This window comes from Phacochoerus africanus, chromosome 3 (assembly GCF_016906955.1).
Source record: "Phacochoerus africanus isolate WHEZ1 chromosome 3, ROS_Pafr_v1, whole genome shotgun sequence".
NCBI classification, from domain to species: Eukaryota; Metazoa; Chordata; class Mammalia; order Artiodactyla; family Suidae; genus Phacochoerus; species Phacochoerus africanus.
The window spans coordinates 104384867-104410102 of NC_062546.1; the positions used below are offsets into that span (position 1 = coordinate 104384867).

Sequence of the window (25236 nt, forward strand, 5' to 3'; positions counted from 1 at the left end):
TGCTCAGATCCTGAGCTGCAATTTTGGAAGCCATCAGCCCAGAGATAATGACTGAAGTTCTTAGAATGGATGAGTTGCCAAGGGGGAGAGGTGAAGAGGTGAACAGAACTCCCAGGGCTGCAAAAATTAAATCCCACCTACTGCTTCAGGAGTTACTGTCTCCACTTGCATGAATTTATTCACAGATGTCTGTAAGATCTTTTCTTTTTGTCAGTCAAATGAGGCTAGCCTTAAGTTTTCCCTAAAGTATTCCTGGAAAGATAAAGCCTTCTATCAGTTACACTAAGTGAAGCAGCAGGAGAGTTCCCTGGTGACCTAACAGTTAAGGATCTGGCACTGTCACTACTGTAGCTCAAGTGTGATTCCTGGCCTGGGAACTTCTGCACGCCAAGTGTGTGCACCACCCCACTCCCTCCTCCGCCCAATAAAAAGTAAAGCAGCACAAAGAGATGCAACTGGGAAAACTGCTATTAGCACATCATGTTTATTGCCAAGACCCCTAAAATGCAAGGTTTCTGGAGTTCCCTTGTGACCTAGTGGGTTAAGGATCTGGCATCATTACGGCTGTGGCTCTGGTTACTTCTATGGAGTGGGTTTGATCCCTGGCCCAGGAACTTTCTGGCCAAAAAAAATTATTTTAATTAAATAAATAAGATACAAGGTTTCTAAAAAAAATTATAATATATATGTTGCCCCATCAATTTACTTATACTTTTGTTATAAATGTTGGAGTTATATAATGCTTATTTACATGCACATTCCACATGCACTGGCTATCCTAAAGAACAAAGGGTTGTATCCTCATTTGCTGACAGAAAGCAGAAATTTCCTCACTCTCAGATAGCAATGCACAAGGATTTTTTTTTTTTTTGCTTTTTATGGCCGCACCTGTGGCATAAGGAAGTTCCCAAGCTAAGGGGTTGAAATGAAGCTGCAGCTGCTGAACTATGCCACAACCACAGTAACCCTGTATCCAAGCCCCATCTGCCATCTATGGCTACAGCTTGCAGCAAGGCGGGATCCTTAACCCAGTGAGTGAGGCCAGGGGTAGAACCCACATCCTCAGAGGCATTATGTTGGGTCCTCAATCTGCTGAACCGCAACAGGAACTCGATGCACAATGATTCATTATTAACTATTCACAGAGTCAATACATGATGTTCTATCCAGACCCTTCTATAAGATCTAACAGAGCATATGCTATCATTTATCAAATTAAGAAACAGGCAGAGGAACCTTAGGTTCAAATATTTTCAGTTCTAACAACATCTATGAGTTTGCATACCTGGATTTCCTGACTGATGAATGTTGGTGGCATGTGTGCCATTCCATAGAAATACTTCTTTTATGTTGTAAGCTATTTTGTCTACAACATGGCTTTTCCTGCTTCAGTTTAATTGTATGTTCATGGTACACTTTTAAATATGTCTTATTTTTTCATTTGATGCAGAAGTATAGCAAATTTCACAAAAATTCTTTTAATCAATTTTGTTTACTTGGAAATAACTTTATATTAGCAGAAAATGAAGGAAAAAAACACCAGATTTAATTCATACTCACTGTGGTAGTGTTGCTGGCAGGGAACGTCTAATAATGGAATGGACTTGTCTGTAAACATCCAGCTTCGACATGCATCGGCAGGAAGTGTGATTGGCAAAGCTGATTGTTACTGGTTTGGGGCCTTGAGATAGAGGCACTGTAATTTCAAACAACTACAAAGAAGGGACAAAAAGAAGAAAAAATTACATAGATTCTATAAAGCATTTTTATGGTAAATGTTGGAGCCCAAAAAGAGTGAAATGAACTCTTTATAATTAGGTGGCACCACATATTATATGCAGGATGCTCAAGTTCCTATGATTGCAATGGGAAACTGTTTTGTGTCCAATCAGTATCCTTTATCAGAGTAATAAACAGTCCATATGTTTATGTCATGTCACTATTATAAGCATATTAGAATTTTGATAACCAACCAATGATACAGAGCAGAGATGTGACAGACCGATGTGTTCAAGGAAAAAGGGGCTGTTTCAGAGTTCTAGATTATTCCAGGGGTTTAAAAGTTATCACAGATACAAAAATGTTTGTGATATAAGGGCAAAACTACTGGCCACACAACCTAGAAATGTTTGGTTAAATTCTATTTTATGTAAATGAATACACAGGCATAAAATACACAGATGTAAAACTGATTTTCATTCCAAATTAAATTTCAACTCTAAGTAATTTTGCATTTTTCTGAGATATCTTATGAATTTATTTTTAAAAGCATTATTTGACAGATAAACATTGTTTCTGCTATTTTGACAAAGGCATTATGAAACTATTAGCTTAAGACAGGGCAGTGGAATAGTTTCAATATTTCATTTAAATAAAATATCATGCTGAATGTCTCATTCATGGAGAACTTCAGTTTTCCTCTTCTTTCCCCTTCTTTTTGTTTTTCCACAAAAACAATGTTTTAAGTTGAACATACAAATAAATTAGTGATTAAATAAAACAAAGAGGACTTAAATTCCAAGTTTTCTTAAAATCTAAATTATTGTTATTAATAATGGTAAAAGTGAAATCCTGTCCATTAAGTGCTTGACAAGATCAGTATAGTAATTTAATTTTAATTTAATTTATTCCAGTATTATAATTTTGACCAGTTTCTTCTCTTTTAAAAAGACGTTTGTTCATGTAGTTTGGATGAAGTCTTTTATTAGGTAAAATATCATAATGGCAGAAATCCTTTCCCTATGTGTAACTATTTTAAGAGATATAATTCTGAACTATCTATAAATACTACAATTTTTCTACTTCTTATGACACCTCTGGACCCTACATTAAGACTAGCATTAAAGAATAAATAAAGAGGTTCAGAAAATAAACAACTTTTTATGAACTGCTTATTTAATTTTTGCATTTACATAATTTATAAATTAAACTCTGTCATGGTGGAAATAATAGGAAGATGTACAGGTCTGGTCACAAAAGCCTAAAAATTTATGTTTAATTGGCATTCAATGTATGAACTTAGGGCTTAAGGGAGCCATTTAAATGCCATTGGCACACCCTCACACCATGCACGAAAATAAACTCAAAATGGCTTAAAGACTTAAATATAAGACAAGATACCATCGAACTCCTGGAAGAAAACATAGGCAAAACATTCTCTGACATCAACCTTACAAATGTTTTCTCAGGTCAGTCTCCCAAAGCAACAGAAATAAGAGCAAAAATAAACCAATGGGACCTAATCAAACTGACAAGCTTCACACAGCAAAGGAAAACAAAAAGACAACTTACAGGATGGGAGAAAATAGTGTCAAATGATGTGACTGACAAGGGCTTAATCTCTAAAATATACAAACAACTTACACAACTCAACAGCAAAAAAGCCAATCAACCAATGGAAAAATGGGCAAAAGACCTGAATAGACATTTCTCCAGGGAAGATATACAGATGGCCAATAAGCACATGAAAAAATGCTCAACATCCCTGATTATTAGAGAAATGCAAATCAAAACTACCATGAGATACCACCTCACATCAGTCAGAATGGCCATCATTAATAAGTCCACAAATAACAAATGCTGGAGGGGGTGTGGAGAAAAGGGAACCCTCCTGCACTGTTGGTGGGGATGCAAACTGGTACAGCCACTATGGAGAACAGTATGGAGGTACCTTAGAAATCTATACATAGAACTACCATATGACCCAGCAACCCCACTCCTGGCATATATCTAGACAAAACGCTCCTTAAAAAAGACACATGCACCCTCATGTTCACTGCAGCACTCTTCACAATAGCCAAGACATGGAAACAACCCAAATGTCCATCAACAGAAGATTGAATTAGGAAGATGTGGTATATATACACAATGGAATATTACTCAGCCACAAAATAGAACAAAATAATGCCATTTGCAGCAACATGGATGGAACTAGAGACTCTCATATTGAGTGAAGTAAGTCAGAAAGAGAAAGACAAATACCACATGATATCACTGATATCTGGAATCTAATATACGGCACAGATGAACCTTCCCACAGAAAAGAAACTCATGGACTTGGACAATAGACCTGTGGTTGCCTAGAGAGAGGGGGAGGGGGAGGGAGTGGGATGAATTGGGAGCTTGGGGTTAATAGATGCAAACTATTCCTTTTGGAATGGATTAGCAATGAGATCCTGCTGTGTAGCACTGGGAACTAAGTCTAGTCATTTATGATGGAGTATGATAATGGGAGAAAAAAAACCACATACACGTATGTGTAACTGGGTCACTGTGCTAAATAGTAGAAAAAAAATGTATTGGGGAAATAACAATAAAAAAAAAGAAAAATGAAAAAAGTAAAGGCCATTGGTATTAAAGTTGGAAATGAAGTCTTGAGCATTGATAAGATTACTTGGTGAAATCATTCTCAATGAAGACATGTCTAACAACAGAAACCTGGGCAACAGTAACATTTAAGGGGTGAAAAAGGCAAATGAACTAGTAAATATGTCTGGAAAGAAGTCTGACCTGGTGAGGAGACCCAGGAGAGGGTATTGTTAAGCTAAGGGAAGCTGAATAAAGAGAAGAGAGCTTCAGAAAGGTGTGTGTGGTCACAAGGTCCAATGTTGTCAAGTCCATAAGGACTGAGTGGAGAAAACTGGGTACCAGAGTAGCCTAAGGGGTGGCCAGGCAGGGGCCAAAGGCTGAAAGAAGAGGCCTCACAGACTGGAAAGAAAGGGACCAGATGGCTGAGGCCACAGGGACAAAGCTGCTTACAGAACACTTGTAATCACTGCAGGATTTGGCATTATCTCAAGTGACATGAGGCAGAGCAGGGTCTGATGGTGAACGATAAGGCACTCTTTGAGATAACAGCTATGTTAGAAGAGTTAATGATGTTTTCCCACTCCTAACCCTCAGCAGCATCCTTCCTTCCTTCAAAGACGGCTTCTGTTCCAGATTCCACCCTGGCATGGGAAAGAGATCATGGTGAAAGTTATGAAGATCATGGACAACTGTCGGCCATTCCTGGGTGGATAGCACCCACAATTGGGACCTGCCCCAAAGTACCAGGTGTGTATTCAGGAACTAGGCTTTGGAGAATATTTTAGTGAGATGGAGGTAGGTAAAATGCACCTTACTGGTAAAATAAGCTTGTCCGTATCTTTCAAAAGGTGGAAGGAATTTGTGTTGGTGAATACACTGATCATAAGGATAAAGGGACAGATAAAGAAGCACTAAAAAAAAAATCACTATTTAGAGAACTTCTTTTTTTTTTTTCCTGAATAAACAAAACTATGGTGCAGGTTGATAGAAAAATTATTTATAGTTGAACTTATTAAAGGAAAATAAGATTTTAATTATTTATATTATAGAAATGTTTCCTGTTTGAGTCTAAGAAGGCAATTGGCCAGCTAAATTCAGTTAATTTGATCAAAAGGAATAAATAGAAAATTGAAATAAAAACACTTCTCTTGAAACACATCTTCCACCTCCAAATTTTGACCTGAGTTTTTCAGGTAGCTTCCTTAATTCTCTACTTGACTCCGATAGTGTGGAAAAAATTTGAGGGTCCAGAGAAAAATACCTTTGACCAATATCAAAAGGAATAAGATTTTTGATAACTGAATTTTATTCATCTAAAACTTTAGAAAAATTAGGAACATCTACTGAGAGCGTGTCATATGTGTGGGCATTAAGACTTAACTGTACCTATAATAGGTTGTGTTGTAAATTAAAGGAGTTTCTCCTTTTCTATTTTATTTCCATACTAGTATAGATATTGATTGACTTTTTTTTATCAATAGTATAGATATCAATTGACTTCTTTTTTAATTGAAAATGATTAAGTACAGCTTCTACTCTTTTTTAATAATTAAATTCCATTTTCTTCTTTACGGACCAGTTTGTGAATTTTATAGTTATATTTAATCCCTATATTACTTTTTCTTCCTTCCTTCCTTCCTTTTTTTTTGCCTTTTGTCTTTTTAGGGCTGCACCTGCGGCATATGGAGGTTCCCAGGATAGGGGTCTAATTGGAGCTGTAGCCGCTGGCCTACACCACAGCCACAGCAACTTGGGATCTGAGCCGCATCTGTGACCTACATCACAGCTCAAGGCAACGCCGTACCCTTAACCCCCTGAGCAAGGCCAGGATGGAACCCTCATCCTCATGGATACTATTTGGGTTCCTTAACCACTGAGCCACAATGGGAATTCCTTAATCCTTACATTACTGAGAATGCCCACAGGGTTTTTCTCCTAATCAGGTAGTATGTGATCAGAAAACGCAAAATTTTTTGAACTTAAAAAAATTAATAATTAGAATCATATTATAAATTCACATCTGTCTCAATAAAGAAACTTTTCAAGTAACTGGCAACTTTTCTTTTCTACTAGAGATATAAGAAGAACAAAGATTTCAGTCCTAAAAACAGACAGACATTAACTAGAGTCCTGCCTCACCAATTTGGAAACATTCTCTAACCCCTCTTAGCCTCTTCATCTATATAATAGGTATAATAACAGTGGTGATTTCAAGCCAGTATTGTTCAGATGATTCTTCTTCAAAATTGAATTGAATCTTTGTTAGAAGAATTGCAATTTTTTAATTTAAAATCTTTCCTTGTTTAGCTTTCAATAACTATTGAGAATCTATAAGATACCAAGTGCCTTGCTAGACTCTTAAGATAACAGTTATCAGTCAATGATTCTTGTCCCTATGCAAGTCGTAGTTGTTAAGCAAAACTAACAATGAAGGTAAATTAGGAAAAAACTCTCTCTATATAATGATGCTAGGTTAGAATATGAAAGACAGCAAATAGTTTACCACAAATGGTGTTAGCAAGAACCTGTAGTTTAACCCCTTTAGGAAATCTGTGCTTGTTGTTATACAAAGACCTGAACCAACCCAGTGACTATAATTTTCTCTCAAAAGAATCCAGGTCTATCCAAAAGTATTGGAAACAATGAATAAATTCTTTGTCTTTTAATACAATTAAAACCTTATACTACTGTCAGATTGTTCTGTGCTTTAATGTATACCTAACAGTACTATATATATATATATATATATATATATTTTTTTTTTTTGTCTTTTTGCCCTTTCTTGGGCCGTTCCCGCAGCATATGCAGGTTCCCAGACTAGGGGTCGAATCGGAGCTGTAGCCACTGACTTACACCAGAGCCACAGCAACGGGATCTGAGCCATGTCTGTAACCTACACCCTAGCTCACGGCAACACCGGATCCTTAACCCACTGAGCAAGGCCACGACGGGAACTCCTATATTTTAGATTTAAGCTTATAGAGTGCAAAATGTATGTGCTATGTTCAGCTTAGCTAATAATTCCATGTATATATATATGTACCTAGCGAATACTAAGTGATTATGATAATTACAGCTTGATATTTTGAACACGATTTTCCTAAAATAGTTTTATGCCATAAAGTGAATTGTTCTTGAACAATAGATGACATTAGCTCTATACCAGTTAGGACCTAAATAATAATAGACTTCATTATGGAGACTATGCATATATAGTATCACTATATGCCTATTAAAAGAGTTGCTGGTTTTGGAGAAGATCAAAAGAATTTACATAAAGAAGGCATTTAAACAAGGATGAAAAATCAAAAAAAATTTTTTTGATTGTGTATTCTTAAAACTGTAATAAACAAGAGGAAATGACAAACTTTCCAAATGAGACATTCCCATTTGCTATCTACTGGAATTCTTTAATAAGAATATTTAACAGTCCATTCCCACCAATAAGAATGGACTTCAAATAAAGACACATTTGAAACAATAGGTTGTGTACACCAGCATAGCAACAGTTGTAAAGCAACAATTCCTATTTCTACTTATCTTGCAGTCTATTCAAGAAAAAAGGTGTACACCTTCCCTATTGAGAAGATCCTGGATTACAGTTTAGTACTAAATTCTAAAGATTGTGTGGATACAAATATGACACTAAAAATGCCTTCCTTTACAACATTTTTTTCTCTCAAAATATGAGTAGTTCCTCCCTAGAGCATAACATCTCACTGCCATATTTAATGTAAATATTCTAACCTGGATTCTGTTAATTAAGTGGAGACATAATCTCTAGCCTTCAGAGAGCATGATTAATAACTGTAAAATCAGATAGAAAAACTACACACAACATTTAAAGAAAAAAATCCCTAAAAATTGGAAAAGATAAAAATTGAGGCTTTATTTTTAACATTTCAACTGAGTATACTAACCACATGGCCAGCTATCAAATGTCTATGGAACTTAAATTGGGTCTGGGAAGAACATGAGACAGCTGGTCCTAACAGATTTACATCTGGTATTGAATTAATTTTACATGTTTTTATACATAAAATGTGCATACAGTACTATAATTAAAATAAAAACCCCAATTCAGGAGTTTCAGAAATACTGAATAAAATTGGTGGACATGATCAGCACTGTGATTTGGAAAAACGTGTAACTGGGGCTAATTTTCTTCTTAAGGCAAATGTTATTCTTAAAGAAACTCCTGACAACTGGTATTGATATAGAGCTTTTTTCCACATCTGGATAAAACTTGATTTCCAACAACTATGTCTGCCAAACATTACTTAGTTAAAGATTGAAAACAAATCGCATTCCACTTGTTAAATACATATGAATGTAATAAATTAATCCTTTAGACTGCTAGTGTTCTGTTTAATTAATGGAAGAACTGTCTCTGTTGACAGTGTAAAATAATACTTTTAAATTTAATTCAAGAGTTGCACATTTTACTTAAGTTTAAGTGAATTTTGCAGTAAAAGACAATTTTAGGAAACACTTTAACTCAAATATAATTTGAAACACTTTTGATAATACATATGCTTATAGCATTTACTTATAAAATAGCACAAAAATAGAATAGCTATTTCTTTTTAAGATGGCAACAGAGGATTTTAAATAATGTGGTTCATGTATATCAGAATGAGAAAAGGACGTTTAGTACCCAGACTGAGCTGCTTTTTCCATCCACACAAATGAACACATATAGTTTCTTTGGTCTTAACCCCAAGATGTTCAAGGAAACCCCATGGATTCAGCAGTTCCTTTTTCATTCCTATCTTCAGTGAAATGATTTAACAATAATACCAACATTTAAATAACCTTTTATCCAAATGTTTAGCTTAAAAGCAGATGACTTTCTTCTGTTTCTACTTTTAGCCATCAAATAACTGACATTCTGCAAAATTCACTTTTGGCTTTTTGGTTATATGTCTTAAACATACAACTTCTCATAAGAAAATCCGCTTAAAGCATTTAGGAAAGAGGTCAAGAAGACATCCGATCTGTGTAACTTTTCAAAGTCACTCAGATATTAGTTGGGAAGGTCTTTGAAGCAGTTGTTATCGATTAGCTTGCTCTGGAATGCTTCGTGCATGTGGTTTTACTTTTCAGCTAATGGCTGGCTTCTTCACACACACTGATAACCTGCCCTTCATGGAGCCCCATAAAAACTTTTCTATGAAGTTTCAATAAAAAAACTTGGGTTTTATATTACTTAAGGTACACTGTCCTTATAGTTTACATGATTCTAATTGGTGACTTGTTGCCAAAAGATGTGTCTGGAATTCCTGTAACAAAGAGAAAGCTTTTTTTCTTCAGAAAATATCAGTAAGAATCTTTCTTTCATGTTTGACAGCAATCATCACATGTTCCCATTTATACTACATTGAAAATATAATAAAACTGTCACACTCAGGAAAGAATGTTTGTTACCTAAAGTGCAAGCTTTTACAAGCTGCTATTAGTGCCTGGTGTTTACTATGTGCCAACAACTGCACTGTTCTGCCTCATGGTCATAACAAAACACAAACTTTGCTTTCATGGGAATTTAGAGCCTGGGGAATGAAATAATCTGATAGACAGATTAGGTGAGGATGCAAAAGCCCAGGAAGGATGCTGTGATGGTGACAGTTATGTCTAGGTCCAAGGAGGAGTAGACATGAGCTAGGTAAGTGGAGAAGTGAGAATGAAATATAAGAAGATGTTTCTCGCCCAGGGTACAATAGTAGAATGACTTAGAGGTAGGATATTTTGATATAATTTAAGAGGTAAAGGAGTTCAGGTACTTGCAGAAAAAATATTTGAGAGAAAGAGCAGTGATGATTGAGGCTACAGATTTAGATGGCAGCCCATTATGAAGGACTCAGAAAACCATGTAAAGGACTTAACCTAAAGAAGGCATCTAAAGAAGAGTGCTATTCAAAATATTTAACAACTTGGAGAGTCTGCATCCACTGATCAGAACAGATGTTAGCCTGAGCAATCCAATTAGAAAAGGCCATTTTATTGTACACTCGCTGTGCACTGGTTCAGTTTCAATATGGAATGTTACTCAAGGATTTTGAGCAGTGTCTGATTTATCATTTAGAAAAAACTCACTGCTGTAATGTGGTAAAGGCATTAGAGGGAAGTGAGAATGGAAGTCGGATCCCAGGTAGGCTGGTCCACCTGTAATGGTCCAGGTGATTGATGAATGTGGTCCAGATCAGAGTGTGGTCAGCAGAATAAAGACACTGATGGGTTCTAGAGATGTCTAAAGGTAGATTTAATAGGAATTATTGCCTGGGCTTAGAGTGAAAGGAAGAATAATTGGACTCACCAACTAGAAGAATGACATCATTTACTAAGAGAACACTGGAAAAAGAAAAAGATGTATTGACTTGTTTGTTTTTTTGTGAGGGCTGGGTGGGGGTTTGGGAGCAGGTCATCACTCCTGTGAGACAGGCTGACTCTGACCTATCTGAGAGAAGCCAAGTCACAAGACTGAGCAGGTTGTATGGAAACCGGCTGAAGTCCGAGCTGAAGATAAAGATTTGGGAGTGACCACCGTGAAGAACAAAAGGAGAAGCTGAGGAAGGACAGTGTGTGGAGTCAGAGGAGGGTGTCCTGGGGCAGAACCCTGAAGACTAAGTTCCTCATTCCCAATTAACTTCAAATTTTTAATTCCCCAAATCTGCAAATCTTCAAAAAGATTGAAATGTTAAAATGAGAACTCCTTTATTAGACATTTAAAAATCACTACCTTGCAGATCAGAATTTGTAAGAATTGTGACTATTATAAGTATCAAGTCTATAGAAATTGTCTACTTTAGATCACATGGAATCAGTTCTCACTGTATTTCATCTTCTCTCACCGCCAGAGAAGAGAATTTAGGATTCTCTTTTATAATATGCTTCACAGAATTTAGGATACCTTTTATAATACGTTTGTGATGTTCGTATTATACACATATATATAATTTTCTCCACTTGGCTTTGATGCCACTATATAAACAGAGCTCATAAAGCATCAGTGACTTTCTTGGTGAGATTCTATCATCAAAACCACAAACTACTGAAAAATTAACTTCATTCCCCCCAGAAAATACAAGCAACTCTAAATTGAACTGAACTACTTTAAAGGGACCAGAGTAGAAGCCGTGGCCCCAGGGCTGAGGCTCCAGGCGTGGCTGCATACCTACCGTCTTGCTGAGGTAACTTGTGCTGGTGTTCATGCATTGTAGGCCCTCACTGTTGCAGCAGCCCCCACATCTGTAGACGGACACACATGGAGGTTTAAAGAAGGTGTTTGTTGCTGCTCCAAACTCCTTCCCCACATCTATACACACCTCCCGTGGCATGCATTGAGTCTTCCTCCACTCATTATCAATACCTGTCGAGTCATAGGGAAGGCCATAAGTTATACAGAAGCCACCAAGGTGAAAAACCCACAGTAGTTGGAAGTCACTCACATTTGATTTCAGAGTTTAAGATTTAAGTATAATACACAATTTTAAAGAAAGAGTTGATGGGATCTTAAATTGCCCTGTGAATTGGAATATGACATAACATTTAACGGAGCAGCTAAAGATATTTTCTAATAAAAATAATTTCTACAACATAACAAGCTATATAAGGGTTATGCTTTCTTCATCTACAACAGAATTTCCGAAAAATTTATTGGTGTATAGTTGCCCTACAATGTTGTGTTAGTTTCAGGTGTATAGCAAAGTGAATCAGTCACACATACACATATATCTATTCCTTTTCGGATTTTTTTCCCATATAGGTTATTATAGAATATTGCCTAGATATCCCTGTGCTATATAGAAGGTCCTTGTTATCTATTTTGTATATAGTGGTGTGTACATGTTAATCCCAACCTAATTTATCCCTTCCCCCATCATTTCCCCTTTGGTAACAATAAGTTAGAATATTGATTCTAAAGCACTTATGTTTGGTTTTCTTCACTTAAGAAAATTTAATATATAGATGTTTATAAAATCTGCAGAGAGCATCATGCTCATTTTCTATCATATGTAGTATTTTTGAGGTCTCAAAGCAAATATAAAAACATGTTTAATTTTTCTTTTTAAACTGAGATATAATGAGAAGATGGCTTTGGTTTTGGATTCAATTCAAAACTTGTTTCCAGGCAGGCTATTTGGCACCCCTTGGGTAATTGGGTAATGTGGTGATAGTTACTTGAAATGCAAGGGTGTTTTCCAGCAACTGGGACATGTATCCCAAACTAAGTTTTTTTCAGGAAAGTCAAAGTTTCCTATTCCTTTCATGTCCTCTTCTGGAATTATGTTTCCAATGAGTTGATGCTTTACCTATAGCTCTGCTGACTCTTTAAAGACTGAAGTACAAATGATGTACTTCTTAAACAGTCTAATTTATTTTTCTACCACTTCCCCTAAAATAAAGCTTTTTTTTTTTGGATAAAAGGTATAAACTACCGGTTATTCAATCATGAAATCATTTTGTTTGTTTGCTTTTGTTCTCAAAATAACTTGTGATTTCAAAGCTTAATAGCAGTTAGTATCTAAGAACTGAAAAGAGTTATTTTTAAAAAGTAGTCCACCAATGCATGCTATGCTATTTTGTGCAACATTATACTTTTTGGTGACCCTTTGAAACCTATCAGAAATTTTACCAAAGTCCATCTCTCACGCCAGTTTCCTATGAAGCAACAAATAAACAAGGAATAGTTGATAAGATGATTTTGGATGATTTAGAAATTGAGCATTTCTATATCCAAATCTAAAGAAAATCTGTGTGCAATTATTTTTTATGATACAGAGTGTTTAAGTAATTAAACTGGTATAGTGCGTACAATTTTTCTGTATGTTTTAAAATTTTTGCATCAGGATATCACTTCAATTAAAACATTGAAAGCGTGTTGACAGGCATGCACTCCTTATCTTCTCAAGAAATCATCTTAACCACTAATAGTGAAACCATAAAATTCTATACTTTGAAAATGTCATTTTCTGTTTTACTTACTTTCAGCCCTTAAAGGTATTCAGTTGTATTACACAGGCTGAAATTAAAGGACCAGATTGGCAGTTTAAGAAGATGTAAGAAGCTTATTATATATTTTCTTTCTCACACTTACTTTTCAAGATCTCTGCATTATAATGTGCTGCAGCAAATTTGAGAGTCTCTTCTGTTCTTGTATTGGCACTGGCCTGTTCTTTGTTATGTTGCCAGCCTCCTTTCCTTAATTGACACTTGTACATTTTCCAGTATTCAGGGTAGAGCACAGTCATGAGTTCATCAACACTGGACACCGACCGCAACTGCTCCTCCAAATCTCTGCCTGCATAAGCCTGTCAAAGAAACACGTAATGTCGATTATTTATCAGACTAAGGGATTTGGACACAGATGCACTAGAAAAGCTTTCGGCTTGTTATACACACACACACGCATATGTGTATGCTATACATACTAGATCTCTGTTAAAAATATTACCACTCTTCCTCAAATTACTTAACTTTTCTTGGTAAAATTACATTCATCTTTTAATTAGAATCAATATTGCAATTAAAATCAAATAACACAATTAAAATGTAAAATACATATTTGGTTTTTAGGGCAGAAAATTTTGAGACATAATTTAAATATTTTTTTTTCTTTTTCAGCCACCCCTGTGGCATATGTAAGTTACCAGGCTAGAGGATGGATCAGAGCTGCAGCCGCCTGCCTACGCAAGAGCCATGGCAACACCAGACCTGAGCCACATCTTTGAACTACATTACAGATTGTGGCAATGCCAGATCCTTAACCCGCTAAGTGAGGCTAGGGATCGAACCTGCATCCTCACAGACATTATATTGGGTTTTTAACCTGCTGAGCCGCAATGGGAACTCTGAGTCATAATTTTAAAAATAATTTCTAAAGTAGCTTGTTTTATTTATAGTTGTTTTACAAAACTGGTGAATGCGTAAGTTTGAGAATTTACTCAAGCTTCTACTACCCTCCAATGTAAATAAAATTAAACTGAAATTCACTCAAATGCTTTGCTTCCTTTTCAGTTATCGGCATCAATAAAATACAACTGAGTAGGCTGTTTGAAACTTATTTTTATGGAAACTATTTTACGACAGTCACATTAAGAATGGAATTTCAACAACAGAATCACTGTAAGGCTTAAATTTTGGTGGAAGCTTCCAGTATTTCAAAAAATCTTGATAATCAAGATTGATTCTGTTATGAAAAAGACATGAAATAGTTCAGAGAATATGCATTCTGCTTATAAGCAGTTAACTGTCTATATTATATTACTGTATCCAGTTGAGAGAGCATTCTGAGTTATATTCAAGTAGTCACCATACCTAACAAAAAATACAATTATTTTTCTAAATTATACCTTGAAATTATGGGAAAACTGGACATTGTTCAACTTGATGTACGAAGTGTAATACATCATCAAATGTTTATATTATATAGCAATGATTATCCCAGCTTTAAGTCTAAGTATGTAATTAAATACTTTGGTCATTGGTTCTCAAAGTTTAGCCTATGGTAGGAATCGATTGGAAGAATGTTAAAAATGTAGGAACCTGCCCTCCTCATGTCCCCTCCCTGGATGATACCAGGAGTCTACATTCTAACAAGTTGTAGATTTCCCTTTCTAATTTTTGAAGTACAAAATTAATATATATTTGCTTTAAAAATCAAAATCCTATTTAATTGAAAGTCTTTTCACCACTGTTTTTAATAATCCAATTTATTTTGATGTAGGTAATTTTTATACCACCTTTAAAAATTTTTTATTTTATTTTTTTAGTTTTTTCTATTACTCAATGAATTTATCACATTTATAGTTGTACAATGATCTATTTTTTATGGCCACCCCTCCCTCCTGTGCTAGTGATGGAATCTAAGCCACCGCTGTGACCTACACCATAGCTGCAGCAATGCTAGATACTTACCCCACTGTGCCACACCAGGAACTCCTGTGCTGCATTTTGAGGAACATAATCTAATGTAGTTTTCTTACATCATTACAGATTCTCTTAGGCGATAGATTATGAAATGTGTTCCTTCTCATTAGATAATAAAATTCATCACCATGAAATTCGGCATGTCCCTTTTCCTCTTTTATTGTGTGAATTGAGCATATCACTTCATTTCTTTAGATCTATGTCATAAAATAGTGATATTGGAGTTCCCATCATGGCTCAGTAGTAACAAACCCAACTAGTATCCATGAGGATGTGGGTTTGATCCCAGGCCTTGCTCAGTGGGTTAAGGATCTGGGGTTGCTGTGAGCTGTGGTATAGGTGACAGTTGTGGCTTGGATCCTGCATTGCTGTGTCTGTGGTGTAGGCCAGCAGCTACAGCTCCAATTTGACCCCTAGCTGGGAACTTCCATATGCCGCAGGTGCAGCGCGCCCACCCCCCCCCCCCCCCCCGCAAAAAAAAAGGAAGAAAAAAACATTGGTATTAATCCAGGACTTCTGGGAGATATAACTGATATAGCAAGTGTAGTTCTACTGAATAGATGGAGAGTAGGGTGGAGAGGAGATATTAACTTAAATGAAATCGACAAAATACTTTCACACAGTTTCCCAAATAAATGTGCATGAAATATTTGTCTCAGGGAAATCTCTCATGTGACACAAAATTCAAGAATTAAAAATATTTCCGAATCTAATAGGATTACTACTGAAGACAAAGATGATAAAAGTACATGGGTGTATCTATGGTCCCTGCTACCTGGAGGAAAATGTCATAAATGGGGCCATGCTGGCCCCTGCTTATGTGACTGGCACTTGAATATATGTAGCAAAGTAAGACTATAGTTGGTGGGTCCCTGGAATTCTTTTCCTCAAGACTCTGCCAGAATCAAAGTCAGTTTGTGACCTAAACTGATCACAGGAATCTCACACAAAACAGGCAGGAATGTTTTCTCTACCACAAGCAGCTGCAATACAACATACCAGTGGTACATGACACAATGAAAGGTACACACCAAACTGCTAAGAAAAAAGAGAGTGGTGAAGAGAGACTTTCAATTAAATATTATTTGAAGTTTCAAGGCAAATCACTCTGGTAATTTAAAATTTTAATAATGGAAAGTAACTCTAGCAATAATTATATCTATAAGAGAAAATATTAAGTTACCCAACAGAGGAATAGGAGAAAAACTTAAGCATATAATTCATAATAGAGAAAATACAATATAAAAAATGAAAAAATACTAGAAAATAAAAGTTATACTCTTAGTCTGAAAAAGGGACATTGTAAAGGTGAACATAAAAATAAAACATAAACTATCTTTATGGTAGAAAACACTATAAAAATAAAAGACAGTCAATAAAGGACAATTCACTTTGGGAAAAAAAAAAGTGAATTAAATGTCCTATTCAACAGGAGTGATAATATCATTACGTCAAAAATACATGTAAATTCATCATGAGACTGTCTATGATAGTAAATATAAAAAAACAAGCCATACAGATAATAATGAGGAATTGACTAAATAATATATAGTACAAACAGAAATTAGCACAGAAAGTAGTATCACTATAAAACGATGATACCAAAATATAATTTAGACATGAAAAAAGGTTCATAGTATAGTCTATGAAAAAGGAGAGGAACACAGTTTATACATAGTATAGCCATACACGCAATGTTTGTACATGTAGTAGAATCTTTTCACAAAACAATATTTATATCTAGACAGATTATATATATACGTATACATAGTCTCAAGAGTAAAACATATGCAGCAAAAAAAGTTATATCATCCAAATTTCAAGATTAACGTAATTATTATGTTCTTTATACATTTCTATATTTTAAATTCCCCCCCCCCTTTTTTTCTTTTTAGGGCCACAAGTGTGGCATATGGGAGTTTCCAGGCTAGGGGTTGAATTGGAGCTGCAGCTGAAGGCCTATGCCATAGCCGCAGCAACATGGGATCTGAGCTGCATTTGCGACCTACTCCCACAGCTGGATCTTTAACCTACTGAGTGAGGCCAGGGATTGAACCATCATCCTCATGGATACTAGTTAGGTTCTTAGACCTCTAAGCCACAATAGGAACTCCTATATTTTAAATTTTAAATAATGAATATATATTAAAATTTTATTATCAGAATAAAAATTTAAAAGTAATCATTGCTAAGCATACTGGGAGGCTATAACATTAACTCCCATCTCAGCCTTCTATTTACTCTTATTTCTACATAGAACATGACTTTGATGTATTATTTGATTTAAAACAACCATTGGCAAACACAGAAGCTATCACAGACAAAATGGTATAAAAAGAACTTGATACTGAGGGACTGATTTACTTATTCCCATTAGATTTTAAATATCAGATTTGTGTTGAAGAAAAACAAGCTGTAGTATCAAAAGATCCATATTTTCATCCTGGGTACAGACCTTATTTTAATTAACATTAGACTTCATTTATTTGAACCCCATTTTTCTCTGTAAAATGGCAATAACGTTATCTTTTTCATGAGTTTTTGTGAAGATTTAAATAGTTGATATGTAAGTATATTATCTATCTTGTAGTCAGGGGTGGGAATACTTGTCATTTTAACATCTTTGGGAAGCAAAAGCACAGTACAGAGACTGCTTATTAAGTAAACTGAATCTTGAACCGTAACTCTGAGTACTGCAGCACTTCAGCGGCAGAATTTCTTTTGATCTGTCCTCTGCATTTTTGTCCTGTATGAGCAGCAACCTTGCAATTGAGCTTTGTCATTACTATCGCACTGTTTTGTGAATCCCTGGAGGACCACAATCTTGAGGATAGATATTATCAAGCTAACAATGGCACATTCACATATATAATCTATTCTGAAAATGCTGAAGAGTTCCAGGTAACTGAGACTGAGTTCTCAACCAGAGACACACCAAAATGTTTAGGGCAGAAGTTGTATCCAAATGAATATCAGGTTCTTTTCAATGCTTTCTGAAGTCTTTATGTGCACCAATGTTTTCCAGAATATTGAGGTCATTTGCTTGAATGTTAATATATTCCTTTTATTTTCCAAAGGGATTTGGTGTGTCTTAAAACAGAAATTATCTTAACATGGATATTCAATTGTTATCTTTAAAAAAGCCTACAATAATCTAAAAATGAATCTCATTTTGAATTCTATCTTGGAGGGCTCATTTAGGAGGTTCCAGTACATAACTTCAGCATGCATGAATTTGCAAACAGCCACCTATGTGACATTCAGTGATTCTGAGATGCTATGGGAGTCAAAGCGGAGTGTGCAATGTTGAAGGCAGTGAGCTACAGTCAGGAATAAACCCCTTCCCTGGATGATTCATACATCTAAAACACATCCCCTTCTTACTCTACCAGAAGAATGAAGCCAGATCTCTGAGTCTAGAAGTTGCATGGTGAGAAAGAGCTTTGGAATTTCACCTGCGTCTGTAATTCTCTTTGGTTTTGTAGAATCATAACATGAAATGAACACTTGACGTGACCTTGAGAGTAGCTCTTGACCAACTACATTTTATACACATAGCTTGAAAAACAAGTTTTCCTCTTGTTCCTCTGTGTGAATAAGGGCTGTTCAGATGTAGGGACAAAGCACAAGTGCACATGAGCTGTCCTTCCTCCCGAGAACTTTGATAACCCGGAGAGTCCATGAGAGGGGGGAAGCCATGCATTCATCTAGGATTAATGTTGGCAATGGTGCTGGAATGCCAATGAGTAGAATTTAGTTTCTAAAAAACCTATCAATTCAATGTCAACACCACTTCAAACAACAATCTTAAGTTAGTCACCATGTTGTATATAGGTGTGGCACTCGTTTAAAAATTTTTTGAAGTTGAAAATTCCTAGGGAAATGCACATAATTAAATTGCAGAAAATTTCCTTTCACCTAAAAGCACTTATCTTATAGCATAAGTCTCAACTAGGGATGATTTCCCCCTCTTCCAGAGTCATTTGTCAAAGTCTGCCGATGTTTTTGGTTTCAGAGCTGTGAGGGTGATGCTACTGGTACCAGTTAGCAGAGGCCAAGAACACTGCTAAATGTTCTATAATGGACAGGACAGTCACCACCCCCACAGAAAGGAATTATCCAGGCAAACATGTCAAGTGCCCTGCTGTTGGGAAACCCTGCAGCTTAGTTAGAGTGGACTGTCATTTATTAGCCTCTTAAAACACATCAGAAGATGGAATATTTGCATGAATTTCACTTGGTAAAATCCCTAGAGACATCAAAAGGAGTGAATAAATAGGCCTAAAATACTACCAGCAGATGGATGTGGTAATTGTTACAATTTTAGGGAGATTGATATATTAGCCAAGATACCCTTATTTTTCTTTTTACACAGTAATTTCTCAACCGCTTTCCTTTGTTTTACAAGAAGAAAATATAGCACTTTAGACATAGTGTTCCTAGGTAAATTATAAATTCAAAATGCTTCATAATTATTTTCCTTTGCTTATGATTTTTTTCTGCTGAAGATTCAACTAATTTCAAAACAAGTTTTACATATTTTTTTCCAAAAACGCTCATTCAGAAAGCTACCTCGAAATTTAAAAAATGTAATGGGTTATATGATATCACTTCTACGTGGAATCTAAAAAATGATACAAAGAAGCTTATTTACAAAACAGAAACAGAGTCATAGAAATATAAAACAAATCTACGGCTACCAAAGGGCAAAGGTGGAGGGAAGGGATGGGACTGGCACATGTACACTATTGTATGTGGAATGGATGGTCAACAGGGACCTGATGTACTGCACAGGGAACACTACCCAATATTCTGTGATAACCTATACGGGAAAAAAGAATCTAAAAAAGAATGGCTATGTGTACATGTATAACTGAATTATTTTGTTTTACAGCAGAAATTAATACAACATTGTAAATCAACTGTACTACAATAAAGTTTTTAAAAAATGAAAAAATGTAATGGGTTATTATCTCATTTCTTTTTTTGTTTGTTTTTCTAGGGCGCACCTGCTGCATATGGAGGTTCCCAGGCTAGATGCTGAATTGAGCTGCAACTGCTGGCCTATACCACAGCCACAGCAATGCCAGATCTGAGCTATGTCTGTGATCTACACAGCAGCTCAGGGCAACGCCAGATCCTTAACCTACTAAGAGAGGCCAGTGATCAAACCCATTTCCTCAGGGATGCTAGTCGGGTTTGTTACTGCTGAACCACAACAGGAACTCCATATTATAATATTTCTTTTAAGCAAATTTATTTTTTCTTCTTTGGTATTTTAAGACCAATTTATGTTAATGCTATTTAATATTACTATGAAAGTAATATTAATAATACTTTAAAAATAATAAATAATAATCACACAGAAAAGTGAACAGAGCACAGGACACAGTTTGATGGATTTTTCTAAAATTGAATCAATCCTTGTAATCATACCCAGATTAAGATACAGAGCTCGAAACTTTTTTTGTTCTCCTTCCCAGTTATAACTCTCCACCAAATCTTACCATTTTGTTACATTCCTACATTTCTGTTTTTTACCAACATAATTGGTTTTTCATCTTTTTCAAATTTTACATAAGACATCTTACAGCATATACTATTTTGTGTTGGGTCCCTTTCTCAGTATCATGTGTGGGACATTCATCTTTGTTGTGTGAAGCGGTTGACGTCACTGCTGTCAAATATTCCACTGTATGACCTTCTGCAATGTATCCGGTATATTCTCTATCTGTTTTTTGATGGACAGAATATGCATTTGGAGGGGCAGATAATTAGAAACAGAATTGATGGTCCATACCATTTTCCTAAGTAGTCATTCCAATTTACAACGTACACTCCCGAGAGATCAACAGACCAGCCCCCTGGCTCCCAATCTTTGCCAACAACTAGTAGCGTCAGGTTTTTAATTTCAGCCATTCTCACAGGTAGAGGATAATATCTTGCTGTGGTTTTGACAGGCAGTCCCTGGATGACTGACACTATTGAATACTCTTCCATGATATCCGGACTCTGAATTACCCTCTTTCAATAAGTGCCAATAAAAAGCTTTTTATTTATTTCTGTTGGCTCTTTTATTTGCTGTTGATTCTTAAGGGTTCTTAATGCACTCCGGATATAGTACTTTGTCAAGTATGTGTACAGTAAATGTCTTCTTCCACTAGGAAAGCTGTAATTTTCCTCTCTCAGTGGTATTTTTTAATGAATAAAAATTCTCATATGAATGATGTCTGAATTTTTCTTTATGGTCAGTGCTTTTGGTGTATTAAAAAACAATCTTACCACAAAGTCATGAAAGTATTATGTTATCTTCTGGAATCTTTATTATTTTACTTTTCATACTTGGACCTAGAATTAACTTAGAATTGATTTTTTAGTACAGTGTGAGGTAGAAGTCAAGATTCTCTTTTTTTTTTTTTCCATATCTAATTGATCCAGCATCTTTTGATGAAAAACCTGTATTTTTGCCATAGCACTGCCCTAATTCCTTTGCTGTGGATTATATGGCTCTTGATGTTGGGCGAGCTTTGGGACTTTTGTTCTATTGGTCTTTTTATCCATCCCTATGCCAATACCACACTACAACAGTTTTGTAATTCATCTTGATACTGAGTGTATTATTTGGCTTATACCAAAATGTCCCTAATTTCAGTATCATTGACATACAAAAACTACTTGCAACTTCACTTTTTCCTTTTTGTGAGTAATTTCAATTACGATTTTTGTATTTGATGGCATTAAATAATATAAATCAAATACATAGTTGAATATCTTGTTATATTAGGCACTCAAGGACAGCTATGATTTAGTAATAGTAATGGTAAGAGCAGTTAACATGGGGGCAACAAATATATCAAGAGATATTCATTAAACTATATAAAAGGTTCAATATACAAAGCATACTTTCATATTGTTATTCACTTAAATAAATAGTGAAGGACGGAAAATTTTATTATTTTGTGACTTTTATTGAATGACTACTATGTGCCAAATACTGTTCCAGGCATGCTATTTTTTTTTTTTTTTCGTCTTTTTCTAGGGCCGCACCTGCAGCATATGGAGGTTCCCAGGCTAGGGGTCCAATTGGAGCTGTAGCTGCCAGCCCATGCCAGAGCCACAGCAACGTGGGGTCCGAGCCACGTCTGCGACCTACACCACAGCTGATGGCAACGCCGGATCCTTAACCCACTGAGCAAGGCCAGGGATCGAACCCTCAACCTCGTTGGCTCCTAGTCAGATTTGTTAACCACTGAGCCATGACAGGAACTCCTGGGCAGGCTATTTATAACCAAGGTTTCTCCTTCCATTGAGTTTACATGCTAGAAACTATATATATATACACATATATAATTTTTGAGAGCTGAGAATGTTAATTATAAGATCCTCAAATTTGTTTTTTTCAAATAATTTGCTAATTTCAAGGCATACCTGTTTTATATATTGCAATTAATTCCAGAGCATTTCATGTTGCTTATGTGCTTCTGTGTCTAAAAGATTCCAGATTATTTACCAAAGTGTCAGGGAAGGGAATTTGTTGCTATGAAAGAATGTTGAGTAAAACAAAGTTGAATTATTTAACCAGAAGTACTGTGTCTGAAAACACAAAAATTCCATTTTGCATTTTTAACTTTTGAGCTGTTAAATTTCTCTTTATAATTAAAACTTATTTAAGGATTCTTTTCAAAATAGCAAAAGCATAAACGCTACACATTTTTTAAAAAAATAAATAAACTCTTTATTCATTTATTCAATTACTTATTTTCTTTAGTACTGATTCTGGCCCTGGAAGGGGTGTGCAGGTGTGTGTTTATGTGTGTATGACAGATGGCTGGTGCATGCAAAGGCTATACATTCATTAAATAAGCAAGCTAGGAAAATGATACAAGTTTACTGCTACATCTAATTCCACATTAAGAATTTGCAGTGTTCCTGAGGGTAGTCTCTCTTAGCTTTGGGTAAACCACAGACACTTCCTTACCAAGCCAGGTCCCAAACTACTTACTTAAGAAAAGCTTTGCTCAACTCTGATGAAGTTCTGCAGAATAGCCTTCCTTAGCATTTTAACAAGTGTCAGAGTAACAGTTTCTTTAACATTGCTCACCACTGGTTCATTTGTTCCATGCCGATTCACTCCCATGCCCACTTACTTCGATCCTTCATTCCTGCAATCTGTGGACAAACCTGCCTCTACTTCATTAAAAAAAAAAAAAATAGATGTTAAATAGCAGGTCATTTAAAAACAAAACTACCACCACCAACGAAAAAGCACTTCTCCCTCATCTCCAAAGCTAGTAATGCTACAGGTGCTTGGTCCTTCCAGTTTTAGCAACATTCCTCTTGTTCAGCCTCTCTCTCTGTTTGTCTACCTTATCTGTCTTCTCTTTCTTCCTTTCCTCTCTCTTCCTCTCCTCTCCTTCTCTCCTCTCTCTCTCTCCCCCCTCTCTTTCTCTTTCCCCCTCTCTTTCATTTCCCTTCTCTCTTTCCTGTAGTGTTCTTATTAGCATAGGAAACAGTGGCTCTCCCAAATTAAAAAAAAAAAAAAAAAGTCACACAAAGCCATCAACAAGCTGAAGAAAACCCTTCCTAAGTCCACAGCCCTAACAAGCTACTGCCATTTTCCTGCTCTCCTTCAGAGCCTCCATTCTTGAAAGCGCTGTCTAGATCAGCACTCTTCCTCACGTCCCAGTCACTTGTCAAGGCTCCCACAGTGACTCCACCAGGACTGGGGACTGGGTCCACACAACTTCCTGGAATGCTCCTGTGCCCCATCACACTTCACCTCTGTCCTGTGGCTCACCCTGCTCTCACTGCATCAAAACTGTGCTCTTTACTATCTCTCGTTCCTCAGTAGCTGTTATTACCAGTAACCTTTGCTGACTTCTCTTATATATAATCCCAAACGTTTTGAGTTCTCAGGGCTTCTTATACGCCTCTATATTCTTCTTATACTCCTTTCTGAGCATCCTCATCCATTCCCAACCCTGAAAAAAATGATCTAGGTCTGCGGACTCGAATGTGTGCATCCACATCAAACTCTTCCCCAAAGGTATCTGCCATTACATTTCATGAAGTGTCCCTCTTAACATCTAAAACGGAACTGATGGATTTCCTCTCCAATTCCTCCTCGGTTTTTGCCAGGTCATTAAAACTTACCAACCTATTGCTTATTCAAGAGTCTGGGAATTCACACTTACTATCTCTTTTATATTACTACCCTGAAATATAATCTATCAGCAAGTGCTAATAATTTCCCCTCTAAAATACACTAATTTTTCTCCATGTCCACTCTTGACCTCCTAGGTTAAGCTGCCAATAGCTCTTATCTGATTTACTGCATTACCTTCATTACTGATCTCTTCAGCTGCTCTATTTTCCCCTCCAACTGACTCTCCACTCACAAATCAGAAGAATCCTTTATAAACACTCATTGATTCAACCAGGCTCCTCACCTGAGTTTCAGTGGCTTAGACTTCAAATAAAATCTAACTCCACACTCTAAGGTCCTGATGACCTGACTTCCCATTAACGCTCCATCTCATCTCATACCATTCCTGCCCTCACTAAGATAACTTTGCTATCTCCCAAAGGCCAAGCTTTATTCAAGTTTAAAACCTTAGAAAATCTGTTCCATTCCTAGATTACACGTCCTGGCACTATACATGGCCAGAGCATTCTATTCACTGAAGCTTCAACTAAAGTGTAACATAATCAAAACTTAATCACTGCAGCATTCCATCAGAGGCAATTAAAGAACTGGATTCACATGAACTATGTTAGCACCTTTTTTGTTTCCTTCATGTGATTTCAGACATTGTAAACACTAGCTTATTTACTCTCATTTACTCCCCTGCATGCTTGTTTTATTGCCTACTGTATACTCCCCTTTGTAGTATATCTGGCATATGGTATTTGGTCAAAAAATCAATGAAAGAGCAGGATTGGTTACAAGCAGTTTCCTGTCATTTTTCATATCATGGAAGAACTCTATAAATATGCTTTCCT

General features: G+C 36.1%; 1 protein-coding gene across 3 annotated transcripts in view; it reads right to left on the reverse strand.

Moving 5' to 3' along the window:
* Positions 1-25236, reverse strand: part of VEGFC (vascular endothelial growth factor C) — a 94966-nt gene that overhangs the window by 18429 nt on the left and 51301 nt on the right. The window contains exons 1-4 of one of the 3 annotated variants that reach the window (XM_047772292.1): positions 23336-23413; positions 13403-13616; positions 11484-11674; positions 1561-1712 (exon numbers count right to left, since the gene is read on the reverse strand). In XM_047772292.1, the coding sequence (XP_047628248.1) occupies positions 1561-1712; positions 11484-11674; positions 13403-13616; positions 23336-23371 (593 nt within the window). In that variant the 5' untranslated portion in view covers positions 23372-23413. Of the gene's footprint in view, positions 1-1560; positions 1713-11483; positions 11675-13402; positions 13617-23236; positions 23310-23335; positions 23414-25236 lie in introns of those variants that run through there. The other 2 variants (XM_047772293.1, XM_047772291.1) reach the window with 2 other exon arrangements.